The sequence below is a fragment of the Rhinatrema bivittatum genome, chromosome 5, assembly GCF_901001135.1.
Source record: "Rhinatrema bivittatum chromosome 5, aRhiBiv1.1, whole genome shotgun sequence".
In the NCBI taxonomy this organism is placed as follows: domain Eukaryota; kingdom Metazoa; phylum Chordata; class Amphibia; order Gymnophiona; family Rhinatrematidae; genus Rhinatrema; species Rhinatrema bivittatum.
Genome location: NC_042619.1, coordinates 54,232,313 through 54,254,782, shown reverse-complemented (window position 1 = coordinate 54,254,782; position 22,470 = coordinate 54,232,313). Strand labels below are relative to the sequence as shown.

The 22,470-nt window shown below is 44.5% G+C and overlaps 1 protein-coding gene across 1 annotated transcript in view; it reads left to right on the top strand.

The window, feature by feature from the left end:
* The first annotated feature begins 8,396 nt into the window (after positions 1–8,396).
* Positions 8,397–22,470, top strand: part of CWC15 (CWC15 spliceosome associated protein homolog) — a 64,801-nt gene continuing 50,727 nt past the window's right edge. The window contains exons 1-4 of the mRNA XM_029602372.1: positions 8,397–8,551; positions 9,116–9,184; positions 18,294–18,456; positions 21,656–21,768. Coding sequence (XP_029458232.1) covers positions 18,329–18,456; positions 21,656–21,768 — 241 coding nt within the window. The 5' untranslated portion in view covers positions 8,397–8,551; positions 9,116–9,184; positions 18,294–18,328. The remainder of the gene's footprint in view (positions 8,552–9,115; positions 9,185–18,293; positions 18,457–21,655; positions 21,769–22,470) is intronic.

Here is a 22,470-nt window from a genome sequence, read left to right as displayed (position 1 = left end):
TTGGAGACAGACCAGAATTCTGAGGCTAGCCCATATAAGGACGGAACCCACCCAGAAACCCTCAGTATAACTATTGTCAAAGCAGAAAAGGTATAAGATCAAGCAAGTACCAGGATAAATAGTAAATTTAATTTAAAACAAAATAACAATTGAATGAACTGTGTGACTAAACGCTCTTGTATAACTACTCCTGATCATCGCAAAGATGCTTCTGGTGCCTAACAGTAAGTCCCAGAAAAATGATGCAGGGGACAAAAATAGAGAAAAAAACCTGTAAGAAGGAAAAAACCAAAAAACAAGATTAACAAGAATGAATTCGAGCGGACAGAATAAGAACAGGCGGGTGTCTGGACTGATCCGTGGTACTACAGGAACGAAAATTATCAGGTAAGAACTAATTTTCCTTTCCCTGTACGTACCCGGATCAGTCCAGACCATGGGATGTCCCAAAGCTTCCCTATAGAGGGTGGGACCCAGACAGTCCCGCTCGAAGCACCTGTCGACCAAAGGAACCAAAGGCTGGAGCCTGAACATCGAGTCGGTAGTGACGAGCAAAAGTATGAAGAGATTTCCATGTAGCCGCCCTACATATTTCTTGCGGCAACACCGATTGAGACTCCGCCCAAGAAGTCGTTTGAGAACGTAAGGAATGAGCTTTTAGGCCTTCAGAAACTGGTCGGCCCTTGCAAATGTAGGCTGAAGAAATCGCCTCCTTCAACCAGCGAGCGATCATAGCCTTAGAAGCTTGCTTCCCCTTGTTGGGTCCACTCCACAGGACAAAAAGATGATCGGAAACCCGAAAATCATTAGTGACCTCAAGATAATGCAATAAGACTCGTTTGATGTCAAGACGACGGAGATCACTATTACCAAACGCCGTGAGATCCTCTGGTGAAAAGGCGGGGAGTTCAACGGACTGGTTAATATGAAAAGACGAAACAACCTTAGGTAAGAAAGAAGGTACGGTCTTTAGAGAAATGCCCGAGTTGGAAAAACGCAAGAAAGGGTCTCTACAAGATAGAGCTTGAAGCTCAGACACTCTCCTGGCTGAGCAGATAGCAACCAGGAAAACTGTCTTGAGAGTCAAGTCCTTGAGAGTGGCATGACGAAGAGGCTCAAACGGAGCCGTACAAAGAGCTCGAAGAACCAGATTCAAATTCCACGAAGGACAAATAGACCGGACAGGCGGCCTTAAATGCTTAGCGCCTCGGAGAAAACAAACGACATCTGGATGAGAGGCGACCGGCAGACCCTCAATGGTGCCCAGGAGAGAACCAAGAGCTGAAACCTGAACACGCAGAGAGCTGACCGAAAGACCCTTGGAGAGACCACGCTGAAGAAAGTAAAACCGCAACAGAAGGCGAGCGAGCCGAAACACCCAACTCTTCACAGACATTTTCAAAAATCTTCCAGACCCTCACATAAGTAAGGGAAGTTGATTGTTTGCGGGCCCTGAGAAGGGTGGCAATAACTTCATCTTTATAACTTCTGCGTCTTAAACGTCTCCGTTCAAAAACCATGCCGCTAGACAGAAGCGATCCGCCTGGTCGGAAAATATGGGACCTGTCGCAGAAGATGGGGCAGATGACCAAGATGAAGAGGTCCGTCCACCGAGAGATTCACCAGGTCCGCGAACCACGGCCGTCGGGGCCACTCGGGAACAACGAGAATGACTGGACCACGATGGAGTTCTATTCTCCGAAGAACCTTCCCCACTATCGGCCACGGTAGGAACATGTAGAGAAGAATGTCGGAGGGCCAGGGGAGAACGAACACGTTCACCCCTTCTGAACAATGCTCCCTCCACCAGCTGAAGAACCGAGGAGACTTGGTGTTGGCTAGCATCGCCATGAGGTCTAGGTGAGGAGGGCCCCACCTGCGCACAATTAGATCCATCGCTACGTCCAATAACTCCCACTCGCCGGGATCGAGATGTTGACGACTGAGGAAGTCGGCTTGAACATTCTCTTTTCCCGCTATGTGGGAAGCTGCCAGGCGATCCAAGTGCTTTTCCGCCCAGAGAAAAAGTTTGCTGGCTTCTAACGCCATTAGAGGACTTTGAGTTCTCCCCTGTCAATTTATGTAAGCTACTGTGGTGGAATTGTCTGATAGAACCCGGACAGCTCTGTGACGAATCAGAGGAAGAAAAAACTTGAGGGCCAGGTGAACCGCTCGGGCTTCTAGGCGATTGATGTGCCACCGAGACTGGGACAGGGTCCAAAACCCTTGAGTCACTTGAGATTGGCAGACAGCTCCCCAACCGGAGAGGCTGGCATCTGTCGTTACTATGACCCAAGAGGGAGTCAAAAGAGGCATTCCCCAGAGAAGGTGAGCTGGGGAAAACCACCATTGTATGCTGGCGATGGTAGAGTCGGAGAGACGGAGGATCTCCTGATACTGCTCGGATATCGGCTTCCAACGGGACAACAATGCTTTCTGTAAAGGACGCATATGAGCAAACGCCCAGGGGACGAGATCGATCGTGGAAGCCATGGTCCCTAGGACCTGGAGGTAATCCCACGCCGTGGGAAGAGGGAGAGAAACAAAAATGTTCAACTGATCTAGCAGATTGATTGTCCGCAAGTCTGAAAGAAAAACTTTCCGGGGCCGAGTGTTGAAAAGTGCGCCCAAAAATTCCAGCTCTTGCGAGGGCTGAAGAGTGCTTTTGGAGTAATTGATTATCCAACCGAGAGATGTGAGAAGGGCTAAAACTCTGTCTACCGCGAGCATGCAAAGAGAGACGGACTTGGCCCTTATCAACCAATCGTCCAGGTAAGGATGGACTAAAATCACTTCTCGGCGAAGAGCTGCTGCAACGACTACCATGATCTTGGTAAAGGTGCGGGGAGCAGTGGCGAGACCGAACGGGAGAGCCCGAAACTGGAAGTGCTGACCTAGAATCTGAAAACGAAGGAACTTCTGATGTTCCTGACAAATGGGGATGTGAAAATAAGCCTCCTTCAGATCTAGGGAAGCGAGAAATTCCCCGGGACGACCCACTGCAATTACCGCTCGCAGGGTTTCCATTTTGAAGCGGGGAACCTTGAGAGCCTGATTGACCCTTTTGAGATCCAGAATGGGATGGAAGGCATCGTCTTTTTTAGGAACAACGAAGTAAATTGAATATTGGTCGGCGCCCCTTTCGTGTACCGGAACCGGACAAATCGCCCCCAATTCCTGAAGATTCAACAAGGTGTGACAAACCGCAGGCCGCTTGGAACGGCCGCAAGGGGAAACGATGTAAAGATCCGGCAGGTGTCTGGCAAATTCTAAAGCGTAGCCGTGTTCTATCACATCGAGGACCCAGAGGTCGGAAGTGATTTTGGCCCATTCCTCGAGAAACAGAGAAAGACGCCCACCTAAGTTTCGAGCGGAAGAATGGACCGGCCAATGTCAGGAAGTATTTCTTCACGGAGAGGGTGGTGGATGCCTGGAATGCCCTTCCGGAGGAAGTGGTGAAGACCAGAACTGTGAAAGACTTCAAAGGGGCGTGGGATAAACACTGCGGATCCATAAAGTCAAGAGGCCACCAATGAAGAGTGGGTGACTCGCCAGAATGATGGCTATTGACACAATACCCTTATTAAATAAACATACACATGCTTACTGTGACTCCTACATCGCTCTAAGCTTCAACAGCAAGAGGTAATGGAAAAAAGGATTTGCACTCACAAAGAGGGGAGTAGCTGGCTTGTTACGGCAGTTACTACCCCAAACCAAATATGCCTGATACTTCACTTTCAATGCATATACAGCATAGCTCTCTGCTTCAATGACAGGGGAGAAGAATAACTGATACTTCACACATCCAGCAGAGCTCTCTGCTACAACGGCAAAGGAGAAGAAAAAGGGTTCGCACTCAAAACGCGGGGAGTAGCTGGCTTGTTACGGCAGTTACTACCCCAAACCAAATGTGCCTGATACTTCACTTTCCATGCATATCCAGCATGGTTCTCTGCTGCATCGGCATGGGAGAAAGACTGATACATCACGCATTTCCAGCATAGCTCTCTGCTTCAACGGCAGGGGGAAAAAAAAAAAAAAAACAAAAAACTGATGCTTCACGCATATCCTGCATAGCTTCAACGACAGGGGTGAAGAAAAAAAAGGATTCGCAATCACAAAGCGAGGAGTAGCTGGCTTGTTACGGCGGTTACTACCCAACCAAATGTGCCTGATACTTCACTTTCAATGCATATCCAGCATGGCTCTCTGCTTCTACAGCAGGGGAGAAGAAAAAAAAAACCAACAAGAGCTGTACAACATAGTCTAGGTAAAACAAATAAGCATGGGTGTAGCTTGCTTATCGCGGCGGTTACTGCCCCTACTACCCCTAACTAATCAAGCTAGATATTTCACTTGCATGCAGCTCCATCACTGCTCTCTACATTAATGGTGGGGGTGGAAGGGGAATAGAACAAGGAGCTAAGAGTAACAGATAAGAATGAGAGAAAAAATGTGTGAGGCTTGCTGGGCAGACTGGATGGGCCATTCGGTCTTCTTCTGCCATCATTTCTATGTTTCTATGTTTCTATGTTTCATTGGGGAGCTGACTTAGCGGTGGTGGACTGCTGATGGCCATCTTGGAAACCTCGACGGCCATGAAAGGAATGGGACCAAGACTGTGACCTGGATACCCCTCCCCTGGAGAAGGATCCACGGGCCCTGTTAACATAGCGGCGATTCCCCCTGAAGCGAGTGCGAGTCGGGAAAAAAGACTTCGACTGTTTGGGACGGTCCTCTGGCAGCTTATGGACCTTGATTTCCCCAAGGACTTAATACGCTGTTCCAGGTCCTCACCAAAAAGCAACTTGTCCTTAAAAGGAAGAGTGCCCAACTGAGCCTTAGAAGAAGCATCAGTGGACCAATTGCGTAACCAGAGAAGACGTCTGACAGATACCGCTGAAACCATAGCTTTAGCTTGGACCCGAAGCAAATCATATAGTGCATCCGCACCATAGGCTATAGCACCCTCCAAATGTTCAGCTTGCTCAGCCTCTGCAGACGGGAGGTCCTGGGTGCTGAGTAACTGCTGCATCCACCTAAGGCTTGCCCGCTGCATGAGACTGCTGCAAATTGTCGCCCGGACACCAAGAGCTAAGACTTCAAAAATGCGTTTCAAATAAAATTCAAGTTTACGGTCCTGTACATCCCGTAATGCGATAGTGCCCACCACCTGAATGGTAGGCTGTTTAGTCACAGCGGTGACAGAAGAATCCACCTTAGGAATTTTTAACATGTCCAGGCAGTCCTCAGGGAGCGGGTATAATTTATCCATAGCTCTGCCAACACAAAGACCAGTCTCTGGGGACTCCCATTCCCGAAGGAGGAGCAAGCGTTGCATAGGATGAAAAGGAAAAGTATGCGGTAAGGCCCTAAGTCCCGCCAGGACCGGGTCCGCGTTTGGCGTCATCGCCGCCGCCACAGAATCATCTGGGGGGGCATCAATTCTCAATTCCTGCAGAACGAAGGGAATAAGAGGCTCCAGTTCCTCCCGCCGAAATAAGCGCAGGACACGGGGATCATCGCCTTCTAAGGGGGGGGGGCACTAGAATCATCATCATCATCCCCAAAAGGGTCCAAAGGAGGCTGGGGAGAGGGGCTCTACCGGGGAAGGGGGGTCCATCAGGGGAGGGGGAGCTCCTGGGACAACGTGAACCCTAATGGAGCCCTGAGGGTCCAGGACAATGTCGGAGGAAGGCACCGGAGTAACATAGAAACATAGAAATGACGGTAGAAGAAGACCAAACGGCCCATCGAGTCTGCCCAGCAAGCTTCACACTTTTTTTTTTTCTCATACTTATCTGTTTCTCTTGGCTCTTAGTAACCTTTTGGTTCTATTTCCCTTCCACCCCCACCATTAATGTAGAGAGCAGTGTTGGAACTGCAACAAAGTTAAATATCTAGCTTAATTAGTTAGGGGTAGTAACTGCCGCAATAAGCAAGCTACACCTGTGCTTATTTGTTTACCCAGACTAAGTAATTCAGTCCTTGTTGATTGTTGTCTGTCTGTATATAGATCCACCTTTCTTCATTCCCCCTGCCGTTGAAGCAGGGATGTTGGGAATTATTAGAAAGGGAATGGTGAATAAAACGGAAAATGTCATAATGCCTCTGTATCGCTCCATGGTGAGACCGCACCTTGAATCCTGTGTACAATTCTGGTCGCCGCATCTCAAAAAAAGATAATTGCGATGGAGAAGGTACAGAGAAGGGCTACCAAAATGATAAGGGGAATGGAACAGCTCCCCTATGAGGAAAGACTAAAGAGGTTAGGACTTTTCAGCTTGGAGAAGAGACAGCTGAGGGGGGGGGGGGGGTACAATAGAGGTGTTTAAAATCATGACGGGTCTAGAACGGGTAGATGTGAATCGGTTATTTACTCTTTCGGATAATAGAAAGACTAGGGGGCACGCCATGAAGTTAGCATGGGGCACATTTAAAACTAATCGGAGAAAGTTCTTTTTTACTCAACGCACAATTAAACTCTGGAATTTGTTGCCAGAGGATGTGGTTAGTGCAGTTAGTATAGTGTGTTTAAAAAAGGATTGGATAAGTTCTTGGAGGCAAAGTCCATTACCTGCTATTAAGTTGACTTAAAATAGCCACTGCTATTACTTGCAACGGTAAAATGGGATAGACTTAGTTTTTGGGTACTTGCCAGGTTCTTATGGCCTGGATTGGCTACTGTAGGAAGGGGGGGACGACAACCTCCCTCTGTAAACTAGCCAGGTAAGAATCATGCATTAATAAAATAAATTCTGAAGAAAAACGGGCCTAGACCGGATTACTCACGGGGGGGGGGGGGGGGGGGGGGGGGGGCGGGTGAGGTGAGGAGGGGTCAGAACCGTGAAATCGAGTCCCCTGCTCCCGGAGAAGCAGGAAGAGAATGCTCAGAAAAACCTAAAATGGCCACCGCTCCTGGGACGAAGACAGCCTGGCGATTCAAGAGAGGAGCCTTCACCCCCTGAAATGCACCTAAACAAACCCCCTCGCGGGAGAGTCGGGAGGCCGACTCTCCACAGGCAATACAGCAAAGTGGCCGTGGCATGAGGAGGGAGGGAGCTGCGAACTAATGAGAAACAGCTGAGCTGGGAGCCCCAGAGGAGGTAGGTGGGAGATTGAACCCTGCTCTCTCCACACAAGTAAAAACTGCTGCCTTTTTTTTTTTTCAAAAACAAAGAACTATAAAAAATAATTCTCAGAGAAACAAAAAGTAAAAAATTATTTTATTTTACTCACAGAGTCAGGGGAATATAACTCTTCCCTGAAAGGCACAACCGAGGAATGGGCATCTTGGGGCACGGCAGCAGCAAAAGTGGGGAGAGGGACTGGCACCACCAGTATCACCCACACAGGTCACCGGGAAGGGAACCTAGGCTGATATATATCAAGGGGCAAAGCTCCCCTAGGAACCCCAAGAGCGAGGGAGACAAAAAGTCTACCCTAACGCAGGCAATAAGAGAAACAAAATATTTCTGTTTTTATTAAAAAAAAATTTTAAATGTAAATAAGAAGCAAATTAAGAAGGTACTTGCGTGAGCTTGCCCCTAAGAAAGAAAAAAAAGCCAGAAGGCAAGCTAAACAGGGAACCAAGGGGTGAGCTGTTCCAACTGCTGGAGACAGACAAATACAGAGGGTTCCTTATATGGGATAGCCTTATATGAGGCTAGCCCATATAAGGGTTCCGTCCTTATATGGGCTAGCCTCAGAATTCTGGTCTGTCTCCAACTGCTGGAACAGGGGCTTAACCCATGGTCTGGACTGATCTGGGTATGTACAGGGAACTCAGTGTATTCATGGCTCTCTGAGGGCCAAGTCCACATCCAACACACCTTGCAATTGGGTTCCTACTATCTTTTTTCCAGGGTTTTCTGGTTGGCAGGACAATTGTGTAAATATAATATACATGTTGCAAGTGATATTTTTACCACAGATTGTACTTTATATATCCTTTTCATATAAAATATGTTATTTATAAATAATGTTTAATGTGTGTGGGAAGGACTATGAAGGGGGGTGGAAGAGTGCAAGGGTGCAGGGGCTGTAAGATTAACCTAGGTTGCCTAGTACACTTGCTCCAGGCTTGGTGTCAAATATCCTGAGACCCAGTTCCAAATTGCTTATATGATAGAAAGAAGGCAGGTACAGGGGGAATGGGGAAATTAGTGGAGAGGAGGGTCGGGTCAGGTCACCTCCAAGTCCTTAAGTGTCCAGTCTTGTTCCGTGGAAAAGATGACAACCCTAGCCCGCTTTCGGGATGCAGTATTGCTAAGTAAGCGGTTTTCCCGCCAAATCGTGCTGATTTTTACATTTATAGGCAAGCTTTTCACGACTCTTTGCTTCTTGGCTTCCACATTCACATCTGGCACCACAATAAAGAAGCGCGAGGTAGTGCTCTAAGCATCAGCACTAACACGTCATAAGCTGCCTGCCAGCGAGCATTTCCTGAAGTCCAACAGCCGTTTCCGGTCTCGCGCTGACTAATGATGCTGCGCATGCACCTTCCGGCTATCGCAGCACTGTAGTTTTTCGTGGGCTAGAAAACAAGGTTTGTTTTTAGAAATAACGTTGGGCTTAGATAATTTTAAGCGGTAAAACATGTTTATCCATATTTATTGCAGATAATAGTAGCTTTTTTTTTTTAATTTCATGATTATGAAATAAAAAATTATGGATGTGCATTGCCGGAATGTTTTTGGGGAGGAAAGGGGCCGGTCTGGGATGGAGGCCCAAGGCATTGGTGAAAGACTGGGAACACAGAAAACACTATGCGAGCAGCGGGTCGAGAACTATTCTGATGGGTAGTTCTTGACGTGAATCATTGCTCGGTTCTTGTACTGACGATGATGGCATGTACACATCCGTGTAACTGATGGGCTAGTGGTCTGCGGTTGCTATGGGAACGTGAAGCCTGACCATGTCTTTTCTACTTATACACAGAATGTATCTCTTTTACGGTATAGTTTACATCTTTGAGGCAGGGTGGTTTAAAAGTGCTAAGTTGTTTAGTCCCTGAATCTGTGATTTTGTCTGCTAGGCCTCGTCTCTTCCTCAGATCTCACAATGAAGTAGTTTTTTATAGAATAATTTAGTCTGTTCTTTTTATTGTTAGGAACTTGTCAGTTACAGCACATATTTACAGAGAGGCTAGACGGCAGAAGCAGAGACACAGAAAAACATGGTAAGCAAAAAGAGAGGGGGAGGGCACTGCCTTGTATTATGTATATAACATGTATCTCCTCATAAGTTTTCAGTACATGGTAAGTTAGCATTGACAAAAAAATATAAGGTGTGTGGCAAGCAAAGTTTTTTTAGATTGTTCAATACAAAATTCTTTATTGAAAATTCATAAACTTGCACAAGGTAAGCAATTTAATTCCAGATTTAATATACAACAAGTATTCTGTATTGGATAATCCACGCTTTGCTTGTCACAACCTTTTTTTTATTTTGTCATTGACATTTGGTGTGATTCATCCCCTTGTTTTTGTGATGACTGTTAGCTCTGGTGATATTGATCTGATATTGATTGAAAATTGGTATAATCTTCTCAGAATTACTTAGTCTATCGTATCACCAAATGCAGAGGTGAGAAAACTTGGGGGTAGGCCTGAACAATCCTGAAGGGGGACCCAAACAAGGAATTAAAAAATTGGCTACACTGTCAAGTATTGGTGCTGTGGAGGCACTGTAAGCTCATCCAGTATTGTCTCCTGTATTTCTGTAGCTTAGGAGCTGAGAGCAGGAAGGAAGTGCTTCTGCCTCCTTCTACAACCTAATGATTGTAGAATGTCTGACAACATTGTAAGCATGTTGTGGCTTAGCCATGTGTCTCTTTGGTGGGCTAGGGAGAGGAGCCGTTTCTGCTGTGGCGCGCCGCTTACTGTGTGGCAGAACTGGACATGGCAGAAACCACTGTAGTGTTCCACAACCCAGGAAGACTTGTCACTTTCAGGCCTCATCCTGTACCAGGTCCCTGCTCAAGCAGAGAGATCATAGCTATTCTTGCCTGGGGGTAGTGGAGGGGAATGAGTAAAGAAGCCAGAGAGAATAAGGAGTTAAGTGGGAGGGGAAGATAAAGGCAAAAAGTTAAGAAAATCAAAAAAGATGAGCAAACTAAGAAAAATGCAAAAATAGAAAGAAAAAATAGTGAAAATGATAAAAAAGCAAAAAAAAAAAAATTTTTTTGGCAAGGTGGGATGGAGATTTATCCAGCTCCTAAAACAATTTTGGCTGGCACCTTAGTTTTTTTATGTTAGGTTTTTTTTTTTTTTTTAACATTTTCCAGTCCTTCCCATTGTGGTGTTTGGCCAATGTGTCTGGTTGTGGTGTGGAGTGTCTTTCTGTCTGGTGTGCTTTATCTGTATGTGTGGTCTATGTCTGTGTGATGTGATCTGACTACCTGGTCTTTCTCTGTGTCTGGTTGTGGTGTGTCTATGCCTGTTTCTGTCTAAGTGTGGTACGTCTTTGTGCCTGTCTTGTTGTTGGGTATCTGTGTCTAGGGAGCCTTGTCTGTGTCTGTCTGTATCCTATTTATTTAATTTAGATTTTTATATTCTGCTTTTTGGCACTTCAGAATGTGCATTAAAGTGGATTACATTCAGGTACTAGAGGTTTCCCTATCCCCAACTAATTTCATGAATAGAACGGAGCCACAGCTCAAAATGTTTGCTCAATGGATGCAAATTTCATACATATCCAGAAGTTATTGCAATAGTTTTCTTGACCTTTTGCCTATATCTACTGTTAACACAGTAAAATTGATTTTTATATTTGTATAGTCTTCCCATATTTGTATAATGAGAGAAGTCTGTCAGATGTCCTTATCTTAAAGCAAGATACCCCTATTCTGGTTCCCATCTCTCCAGGTTTTTGCAGTAAGGTGTGTTCGGCAGAACACACAGTTTAGCCCTTAGTTGTGTACAGATTTTTATGCAGTGCAGCAAGGAGTTTTATGTACAACAGTATATGTTTAACTTATTTAATTTATAAAATTTATATGCCACATTAGTAAATTCAATAAAAGTGATGTACAATAATTTTGTGACCTTGCATGGAAATGCCATGCTAATAATTCCATTACCTGTTACCCCTCCCAATACAGATTGGTGCACTGCCCTACCTATTTTCTTAGCACTGGAAATCTTACTCCTGGTCTGAGATGGAGCAAAGTTTCCAGGTTTAATGTTAGTCACTGGGCGGTGCTGGAATGTGTACTTGGTATTTTATGCACAGAAAACATGTTTTGTGCACAAAAAGCATATTTTCACACACAAAATATGATTTATAAGCACAAAAAAATGCTTTCTGCATTGAAAACCTATTTTGTGTGCATAATTTTATGTGCACAAAGTATTTTCAATGATTTGTGTACATTTTTTTTTAATTCCTAGTGCATTAGCATACTATTAACTTACTGCATCGGCAGTTAAAAAAGAAATTAGCTTGCGTATTAAACTGTGCTGAATACTTTGCTTTTTGCAATGACCTCAAAGTTTGAGCGTTAGTGTTTGTCTCTAGCAGATAGCTGTAACTGTGCTATTTTCTACCAGTTCTATGCTCAGGAGAAAGACAAGCTTGGTCTGAAAGTCCACAAATTCCAGGAACAACCATCAGTAACAATCAGGTGTATTTTAGATTGTAATAATAGAATAAAATCTTTCATGGCTATAATTAGTAGTATGAAGTTTCATATATTTTATACTAACAATATTTCACATTTATCTTGACATGAGAAAATTAGACAGAGAATTAATTTTTGCTCTCTAAAGTAATAATTCAGGTAACATTTTTAACCTGTGCTTGTTTGCATGAAGTGTTTTTTTCTGAATTGTTTACATTTCTAGAAGTAGTTCCCCCCCCCCCCCCCCCCTCCCATCTCTCGAGTATTAGGGAGAAGTCATGTTTAGAGTGTGGCTGTGCTAGAGTCTACAGAATTTAGGAGATACTGGAAATAATTAACAATTAACAAGGTATAGATGTCAGCTGTGTGAGTGCTTGAGCCCATCCAATATTGTCTTCTGTATTTCTGTAGCTTGGAAGCTGAGAGCAGGAAGGAAGTGCTTTTGCTACCTCCTACAGCCTAATGATTGTGGAATGTCTGATCAGTAGGCTGCAGGGTGACCTGAGAGCAGTAGCAGTGTAGGACAGATACACAAAGGTAGGAAGCCTATCCTGAGGCGTAGTAGAGATGGCTACTGATTGAGGAACTGGAAAGAGGGACAGAGGAGCTATGAAGGGTATGGGAGAGGAACTAGAAGAGGAGAGGAAGGGGCTAGAAATGGAGCTGATAATAGAGCTGAGGGAGAGGAGTAGACAGGCCATGAGGTTGAAAAGGGCTGGAGAGGGAGAGGAACTGAGAGAAGAAATCCTGGCTGGGAGATGAGGAGAGGTGCTGCTAGTTGAGCTGTGGAAAGGCAAAGGCATATCCAGTCTGTGAGAGGACCTGAGAGAGCTGAAAAAGGAGACATAGTCTGTGAGAAGGGGGTAAAGTTAGGAGAGAGAGCATGGGCTGAGAAAAGGAGCTGGGGTAAGGGGTTAGGTGAAAGTAATTTTAAGAGGGAGAGAAAGGTGAAGAAGACTAGGGGGGGGGAGGTAATCCTAGAGGAGAAGAGATCACGGTAGAGGAAAGAAGCATAAAAAGTGAAGAGAGGGGTGGGAATGAGCGAGAGAAGATAATGAGCTATGGAGAGACAGCTAGCAGATAGAGATATACTTATGGAGCAAAAATCTTCAGAGGGATAGCCATGTTAGACTGGTGTAGCAAAAATGAAAGGAGTCGCACCTTATAGATTAAAACAGTTTATTTAAGCATGAACTTTCGAGGACAGAGTCCACTTTGTTGGATTCTGTCCTTGAAAGTTTATGCTTTAATAAATTGTTTAGTCTATAAGGTGCCACTCGACTCCTGTTGTGGAGGAAAAATAACAGAAATGATAAATCTTCAGAGAAAAATGAGGAAGACTAGAAAATGAGGGTTTTTGTTTTGATTTTTTTTTTTTTTAAGAGATTTGAGGAGGCAGGAAATGAAGAGAGCTAAGTGCAAGCAGAGACAGACAATAGATGTAAGCCACAGACAAACAGTTTGGCAGGGCCTGACTCTGATCCCCTTGTTCACAAAAATAAACCTCTCCCAGCATTCCCCTGTTATATCCTACAGGAGACAGCAGTTATCTCTGGGTTTCCAAGCTGAGGGCAGGAAACACCACATGCAGTTGTGGCCCTAGAGCTGAGAGAAGATGTTGACTACTGAGCTGCCAGGGATAGGGCATGAATGTGGATACTGCAGTCATGGGACTGACTCTGCCCTGAACCCATGAGTGCTGGAAGAAGTGCTGTGGGAATGGGGAAGCAGGTACAGTTCCAGTGTAAAAAATAAAAAAAATAAATTGTGCCCGGGTTCAGGGAGGATGTTTGCAAGCCTGTGAAGGAGGGGGAATGAAAAATTGAGGTGATCTGAGGAAGGGAAGTCTATCGTGCTGCAGAGGGGTAATGGATTTATTTTATTTTATTTATTTATTTAGGTTTTTTATATACCGGCATTCATGACCAGGTCACATCATGCTGGTTTACATTGAAACAAGGGGTGCATAGAACAGTAAAACTAAACTTGTGCAAAGGGGATGAACCAACCATGCATCCAGGGGCATTGACTGTTCATTCGAGTCCTTTGATTTTGCTCCTTCAGTTTTCTGTTCGATTTCCCTTACGGTTAAGTGACCAGTGGCTTTAAATGGTGCCCCCTGTGTGACAGGGTCATGTCTGTCACAAATCCTCATAATAGATATGTCCTGTACCCTAGGGATCGTAGATCCCAGCTTGACATCATGGGTAGGCGTTTCAGGTACCTTAAGTCTGGCTCTTTAGTACAGTCATTGGAGGCATAAACCCAGGAGCTGCCTCGGACGCTGGTGGTGTATCATAGAGTCCCTTCGACATCAAGCATCAGAAAGGACTGAGAAGACAAGACCCTCTGTCTTCTCCCAGCTGAAGAAGGCCAAGGGTTCAGCCTCTATAGTTCCACGCCCACCACAAGCACTTCCCAGCAGGTTCCCTGGCCCCACAAAAAAAAAAGTGCAGTGCTGTAGAGCATGGGAGCCTTAGCCAGCTGCTGCCAAAGGACCCCCTCATTTATCAAAATGTGTTAAGGCATTTTCGCAAGCGAAAAGCCCTGTTAACGAATGCGATAAGCCCTTAATCTGATAGCACTATATCGTATGGTGCGAAGCAAATCTGAAAAAGAGGAGGAGTTAGGGGCGGGAGTGGGCTGGGTTTACTGTTTTGCGAAGCCCTATTGCATGGCTTTAACACCAATTTTTAGCTACAACTTTTTCAGGAGCATTTAGCCATGCGATAGCTTGCGTTATGGCTGATCGCCCGATGCGTTGTGGTTCGCGGATGCCGGTTTTGGTAGTTTGAAGCTCCCAGAGCATCCACCTAGCTATCAGAGACCAGAGAGAAAGAGAGACTGACTAGCCATAATGCCCTGACCCTAGATAGCTATTTATATTTCTATGGGAGGCCCACCTAGTAACTAGAGGTGAGGTTTAGGTATTAGTGTAGGGGGTTAGGGACCACTTTGACATTCAATGTGAGAAGTACGAACAGAACAGTGCTCTCTTGTGAACATTTGATGACCCTCGTGTGCAATGTTCTCTCAACCTAGCTTGATGTTACCTAGGTAGAGAGTCCATCAAGCTAGGTTGAGAGAACATTACACAAATCTCATCTTTGGGTGAATTTCCTCACTCCGAGGGTCATCAGATGTTCACAAGAGAGCACTGTTCTGTTCGTACGTCTCACATTGAATGTCAAAGTGGCCCGTAACCCCCTACACTAATACCTAAACCTCACTTGGAGTTCCTAGGTGGGCCTCCCCTAGAGATATAAATAGCTATCTAGGGTTAGGGCATTATGGCTAATCTCTCTCTCCCTCTCCATTTGCTCCCCCCCCCCCCCCCCCCCCCCCCCCCCCCAGTGGTTGTATGTAGGAAATACCATATTCTGGCACTTATCTCAAAGTGCGAAAAATTTATCGCAATTTGCGGTAACTTAGCTCTTCGCATAGGTATTAGTGCAAATTGAGAGAAACTCCCTATTACCATAAAACTCGCCCCTTTTCCCATCGCATGCGATATTTACCGCATTTTGATAAATCCAAGCCGGAGAGAGGAGATATCTGGAGCCACCACTAGTAAGGATGAATGCTGTTGCAATGGAGTGGAAAGAGGGAGATTCTCATTTGGGCTGTGGGGAGAGAAAGGGATATTCTAGGCAGGAGATGGGGATAGAGATAGGGATGCTGCTGAGTGAGTGTGAGAATCTGCTTAATAATCTTTAATTGTCCTGGTTTCTGTTCACTATAATAAACTCTGATATTTATCTGGAAAATTATCTTTTTCCACTGATTTTCACCTGTTTTTGTTCTTATCATAATAACTTCTGATAAATTCCTGGGGAAACCTTTTCAAAATAAAAACCAAAAATGAAGGTCCCTATGTATGAGCCAAAACAACCTACACATGCCAGACTTGCTTATGGGGGGGGGGGGGGGGGCGCCTCGCGCCTCGCGCCTCAGGATTTGTGATAGTTTGTTCAGTGTTTTCTGCTACACCATGATAGCATCAGAAGTTGCCATGTAGACACCGATGCTCCTTTCATGCAGTTAGATGCCACTAACAGGTAAGAGGAAGGGAATAAACAGAGATCTACCTTGTTAATGGCACCAGCCTGCATCTAATTTCATCTGTTCAAAAATGCTGATTTCTGGTAATCTCCAATGTCCCACAAACTGAGTGATGTGCTGATTTCTCGCTGTCCTCCACCACCTGCCCCTTTTTTTTTCTCTCCCCCATTTAGATTGCAAATTTAATTATTCACTTTTCTAAACCCACCTACTGTATCTAGTCAAATACAGTAGGTATTTTCTTGCCCTACTATTTCTACTGTTGTCATTTTTAAAATGTTGCTAGACATATGCAGTGCTGGCCAGAGGGCTTACGTTCTACGTTTTTACCTAAAGCAGTGGAAGGTGAAGTGATATACCCAGGAGCATCAGTGAGAGAAGTGAAACTTGAACCAAGGCTACTCCGTGTATCTCTCCCACCTAAATATATTTTGAAAGTAGGATAATACTATGATGCAAGGCTTCTTGTTGGCCTGCTCCTGAAAGGGTTAGATATTCAGTGCATTTAAAAAAAAAAAAATCCCTTAGATAACCACTTTTCTCTGAAAAATGATCTTCACTGTACATCCAGGTCTGGGTAGGTCCATGGGTCCTTGATATACACCATTTTGTTTTTCATTAGTGGAATTTGGACAGGGATCTGCCTTATTTATTTATTTATTTATTTATTTATTTATTTAAAGTCTTTTTTATACCGAAGTATAGCAAAAAATGCCTTCACTCCGGTTTACAGAATAACAACTTGATACATACAACGAGTTTGATACATATAACTAACAATATGAAAGAGAATCAAAGTAAAACAAACAATGAACAATATAAATGGGTAGCATGTAAACAAGATGTTACGGGAACTATTAAGTAATTATTTTAGGTTGAACAAGTCTAACTATGTATAAATATTGTTTATCAGGTTGAAAATAATAATAATAATAGTAAATATATATCTAACTATGTAAAATATTGCCTGAACCGGTTATAATAAAGTGCTGATGCATTAATTCTATGACAAGACAGGGTAATGTCAGAGAGTCATTTTGGGTGTGTGTTTGAGGTATGCTTAACCAATGTCATCTGTGAAAGACTGACAGAAAATCCATGTTTTGAGTTCTTTTTTGAAGGATTTTATGTCTGAGTGAACTTAGATAGACAGGTAGGGAATTCCATGCTTTTGGACCCGCAATGGAGAGGGCTCTGTTCCTAGTGTTGGAGTTTTTGGCCAATGGAATAGAGGGTATGGTTAGGAGCAGTTTGCTTGACGTTCTAGTCGTGCGTTGTGGTTTGTGAGTTTGGAGCATGTTATCAAGGATGGTGTTATCTGTTCTGTGGATCGCGTTGTGTATGATTGTTAGTGTTTTGAACTTTATTCTTTGTTCGACAGGTAGCCAGTGAAGGCTCTTCAGTACAGGGGTTATGTGGTCTGATTTTTTTTTGCCGGTTAGAACTCTGGCAGCGGCGTTCTGTAATAGTTGTAGCGGTTTTAGGGTAGATTTGGGTAGACCAATTAGTAAAGCGTTACAGTAGTCGAGGCTGGTAAAGATGAGAGATTGCAGGACGGTTCTGAAGTCTTGTTGGTGGAGTAGAGGCTTGAGGTGTTTAAGTATGTGGAGTTTGTGGAAACCGTCTTTTGTTTTCATTGCAATGTTTTTTTTGAAGTTTAGTTCGGAGTCAAACCATATTCCAAGGTCCTTTGTATTGTTCTTCAGTTGAATGTTAGAGGTGCCAATTTGAAAGGAGGGTAATGTGGTCATTTGGTCTGTGTTTCTATCGAAGAGTATGCATTCTGTTTTGTCCATGTTGAGGCACAGTTTTAGCTGGTTCAGCATGTTTTGAATTGCGATAAGGTGGTTTGCTGTTAGTCGCAGTGCATCTTCGACCGTAGTTGTAATGGGAATGAGGAGCTGAATATCGTCGGCGTACATATAGAATGATATGCCTAGGCTTGCAATGAGTTGGCAGAGGGGGAGTAAGTAAATATTAAAGAGGGTGGCTGAGAGGGCTGATCCTTGTGGAACACCTGTTTCGAGGGGGAGGGGGTCAGAAGAGTTGTTGTTAAAAGTGACTTTGAAGAACCTGTTTTCTAGGAAAGAAGTGAACCAGGCAAGGGTATTGCCAGTAAGACCTATGTTCGCAAGACTTGATATCAGGCTTTTGTGGTCTACGGTGTCAAAGGCCGCAGAGAGGTCGAGTAGTATTAGAATGTAGCTTTGATTATTGTCAAAGCCTCTTATTATTTTGTTTGAGATATTGAGTAGGAGGGTTTCTGTGCTGCGATTTTTTTCTGAACCCGTGTTGTGATGGGTGTAGGATTTTGTTGTTTTCCAGGTGTTCATTGAGTTGTGACAGTGCTGCTTTCTCAGTCATCTTTGCTAGTAAGGGGAGGTTTGAGATGGGGCGATAGTTATTTAGATCATCTGGATTGAGATTCTTTTTTTTTAGTATAGGTGTGATATTCGCGATTTTTAATTTAGTTGGAAGTTCACCTTCTTCAAGTGATTTATTTATGATAGCTGCCAATGTGGGAGCAATGATGTGTGATATTTCTTTTAAATCACGGGTAGGTATTACATCAAGATTATTAATTGCCACCCTTCATTCTTTCCAGAAATAACAGCTTAATACTTGTGTGAACTAGTTAAGATGACGACTGCTGCCAGGCCAACCTTTGAACCTGCAAGAGGAGGAAGAGGGAAAGAAGGTGATCTGAGTCAGCTTTCAAAACAGTATTCCAGCAGAGATCTCCCATCCCACACCAAAATCAAATACAGGTAAATAGCAGTAGTGGCTGTCTCCCCAGACAGAGCACAGGAGAGGCGCACACAACTGTTCCACAAGAACAAAGAATTGCATAAAATGTAAAGCTTTGGTAAGCAGTGTTACTGATTTTTCTTTGTGGGTGAACTGCATTTGTGAGTGATGTTGTAGCACAAGGGTTTCCGACCTTTTTGGTAGTGTGGACCCCTTTTCAACCTCCAAAATGTTCACAGATCCCCACGTTTCCCTTTTATTTTTACTTGCAGTTATCTGCTGTATATAGAAAAGTTGCTAATGTAATAACAAAGAAAGCAGAGTTGCTTACCTTTAACAGGTGTTTTCCAAGGACAGCAGGATGTTAATCCTCATGCATGGGTGACCTCATCCAGTGGAGTCTGGCACACTGAACATGCCCCGCATGCCGCTAACCACACATCCACCTGGGATCCCTCATCAGTCTTATAACATAGAGTTTGCAAAAATAAAATAACAAACCGAGAGAAACCCAACTCTTCGGGGTGGCGGGCGGGTTTCGTGAGGACTAACAACCTGCTGTCCTTGGAGAACATCTTTTACAGGTAAGCAACTCTACTTTCTCCAAGGACAAGCAGGATGGTAGTCCTCACACATGGATGATTGAGTAGCTTCAGGCCGCTCCTACCATGTGCAGCAGAGAACAGGTGCCAACGTGCACAACTAGTGCTGCAGTAATCTGAGGAGCAGGCCTGCACATAAGTAAGAGTCCACAGAAGGAGAGTTGGGTTTTCATGGCTGGAAGAGATTCCGGAGGATAGTCTGTCCTGCCGGCCATTCTTGTCCAGGCAATAATGTGAGGCAAATGTGTGCAGGGAACTCCAGGTCGCCGCTCTGCAACTCTCATGGATGGGGACTGCTCACAAGTGAGCCACAGAAACTGACATGGACTGTATGGAGTGAGCCTTGACTGTAAGCCTGCCTGTGCGTAGTAGAAGGTGATATCCTCAAGCCTTAGAGACAGCAACTCTTAACCTGTTTTTGTCAAAGGAGACAAAAAGCTGGGTGGAGAGGCAACGAGGTGCTGTCCGTTCCAAGTAAAAAGCCAGCGCCCTCTTGCAATCTAGAGTGTGCAGAGCCTGCTCATCCTGGTGAGCGTGAGGCCTTGGTGGGGGGAGGCAATACAATGATACAATGGACTGGTTAGATGGAACTCTGAAACCACCTTGGGAAGGCACTTCGGGTGTGTGCGCAGGACCACCTTGTCATGTCAAAATTTGCTATAAGGTGGGTATGGTACCAGAGCTTGCAGCTTACCGACCCTGCGAGCTGATGTAACTGCAACTAAGAAGATAACTTTCCAGGAAAGGTACTTCAAATTGCAATGGTTCAAATGGAGATCGAGAAAGATGCCATTGTCAATGGCCCACAACCAAATGTGGATCGCCTCCTGACAGAGGGTGAAGGACTTTATCCCTGTTTGTTCAGATACCACATGGCTACCTGATTGCTAGTCTGAACAAGAACCAGGAGCTGCTCTCAGAACACCCTGTAGGGCATACCGAATCGCTCAAAGCTCTTAGAAGTTGATCTGGGACTGCGATTCTTGCGCAGACCAAAGCCCCTGGGTGTGGAGGCCCACAACATATGCTCCCCACCACATCTGAGATATGTCTGTGGTGAGGGTGGCCTGGGGTTGAGGGTTCCAAAAGGGAATTCCCCTTTTCAGATTTGAGGGGGCCATCCACCACTGGAGGGATTGTCGTAGCAGTGTGATGGTTAGGACATGTGCCTGCAGGTCTTGGGTAGCCTGACAGCATTGAGAACGCAATGTTCACTGCACATGTGCAGTCGAGCAAAGGGGGTAACATGCGCCTTCGCTGCCATGTGGCCCAGCGAACAGAGAAACTGGTGTCCCAAGACATGGGAGCAAGCAGAGACCACTGGTGCAAGAGTTGTTTAAAAATTTTCAGAAGGCGTGGGTTTGTGTTTTGTGTTTTTTTTTTTATGCACATTTTCAGTGGTAATTTTGTGGCTCATAAGAGGGAGATCTATAGGTGTTTTTGTTTAAGAACATAAGAAATTGCCATGCTGGGTCATGTTATGTCATGATGTGTTTCGTGATTACTTATGTGAATTGTTTCTTGTGTCATTTCTTTAGGGTGCTACAGTGGAACCACAGAAATATTCTCTCCGAGGCTATTTCACAGCAGAAGCTTTCATGTTGTGTGCTAGACCAGAGGTTCCCAAACCTGTCCTGGGGGACCTCCAGCCAATCTGGTTTTCAGGATATCCACAATGAATATGCATGAGAGAAATTTTGCATGCCATGGAGGTAGTGCATGCACATTTATCTCTTGCACATTCATTGTGGATATCCTGAAAAAATGACTGGCTGGGGGGTCCTCCAAGAGAGGTTTGGGAACCACTGTGCTAGACTGTATACTTGGGTCACATCAACAGAGTATTGGAAAAGAGGTGGTACATCTGGGTGCTCCATTTGTATGGTGGAGCAATCCGAAGTATTCTGGGGATGCAGCCTTACAAATGGCAGCCCTTTTTTTCCTAGAGTACCAGCAGACATTGGCACTGGATGTTCCTGAAATCTTTCTTATTGGCCCAGGCTGTGCTTGTATGTAGTCTTTCCTATGAGGAAAGACTAAAGAGGTTAGGACTTTTCAGCTTGGAGAAGAGACGGCTGAGGGGGGATATGATAGAGGTGTTTAAAATCATGAGAGGTCTAGAACGGGTAGATGTGAATCGGTTATTTACTCTTTCAGATAGTAGAAAGACTAGGGGGCACTCCATGAAGTTAGCATGGGCACATTTAAAACTAATCGGAGAAAGTTCTTTTTTACTCAACGCACAATTAAACTCTGGAATTTGTTGCCAGAGGATGTGGTTAGTGCAGTTAGTATAGCTGTGTTTAAAAAAGGATTGGATAAGTTCTTGGAGGAGAAGTCCATTACCTGCTATTAAGTTCACTTAGAGAATAGCCACTGCCATTAGCAATGGTAACATGGAATAGACTTAGTTTTTGGGTACATGCCAGGTTCTTATGGCCTGGATTGGCCACTGTTGGAAACAGGATGCTGGGCTTGATGGACCCTTGGTCTGACCCAGTATGGCATTTTCTTATGTTCTTAGTATGAAACTTTTGTTATGGTGCATACTTGTGACCCATTTGTATGTACCAAATTTCAAAACTCAGGTTGGCATTTCTTTTCACTACTTGCACAGACAGACCACACAGGATGCCCCTGAGGAGGTGCGCAGCCGGGATTTCAGGAGGGAACTGGAGGAAAGAGAACGAGTTGCAGTAAGGGAAAAAAACAGAGACCGACCAACCCGAGGTAAGAGGAAGTTCACCCAGTACCAGTGTTCTTAAAACTAAATTAAAGTCCTGCTACAGTGTTCCTCCTGTAGAAGAAGACAAATGTTTGGATTTTTGGATGCAGAGAGGATAATTTTTCAAAGGCATTTCCATGGGTAAATCAGTGTTATATCTGAAGATATGGCCTTTTACAAAATTGCCCACCCGAAAAGCAGACAAATTTATGCACGTACTACATGTTGGGATATAATTTTATCTAGCAAAGGAACCGGCAACAAGGACAAAACTTCACAATCGCTCTTCCATCAAAAACAACAGGTATTTATAAACCATGTAGAAGTGAAATAATGTGCACATAAAAGAAGGTGTAATTTTGTGTGCAGGTAAACTTGGTGGGATAATTTTCAAAGCAGACGTACACATAAGTCTGCTTTGAAATTGGTGTAATTTACATAAGTATTTACCCCTTATCATATTGACTCTTAACGGCTGATTGCTGGCTACAGTTATGTGAGTTTGAATATTTATTCACCAGTGTATACAGTTTTTTACCTGATGAGATGTCGGATGTACCCTGTTCAGACACCTATCTATAACCAGTCCTTTCTAACATACAGGCCGATACAGTACAGTGCGCTCCGGAGAGCACTGGTAATCCGCCATTGGACGCACGTTTTACCTTACCCCTTATTCAGTAAGGGGCCGAAAACGCGCGTCCAAC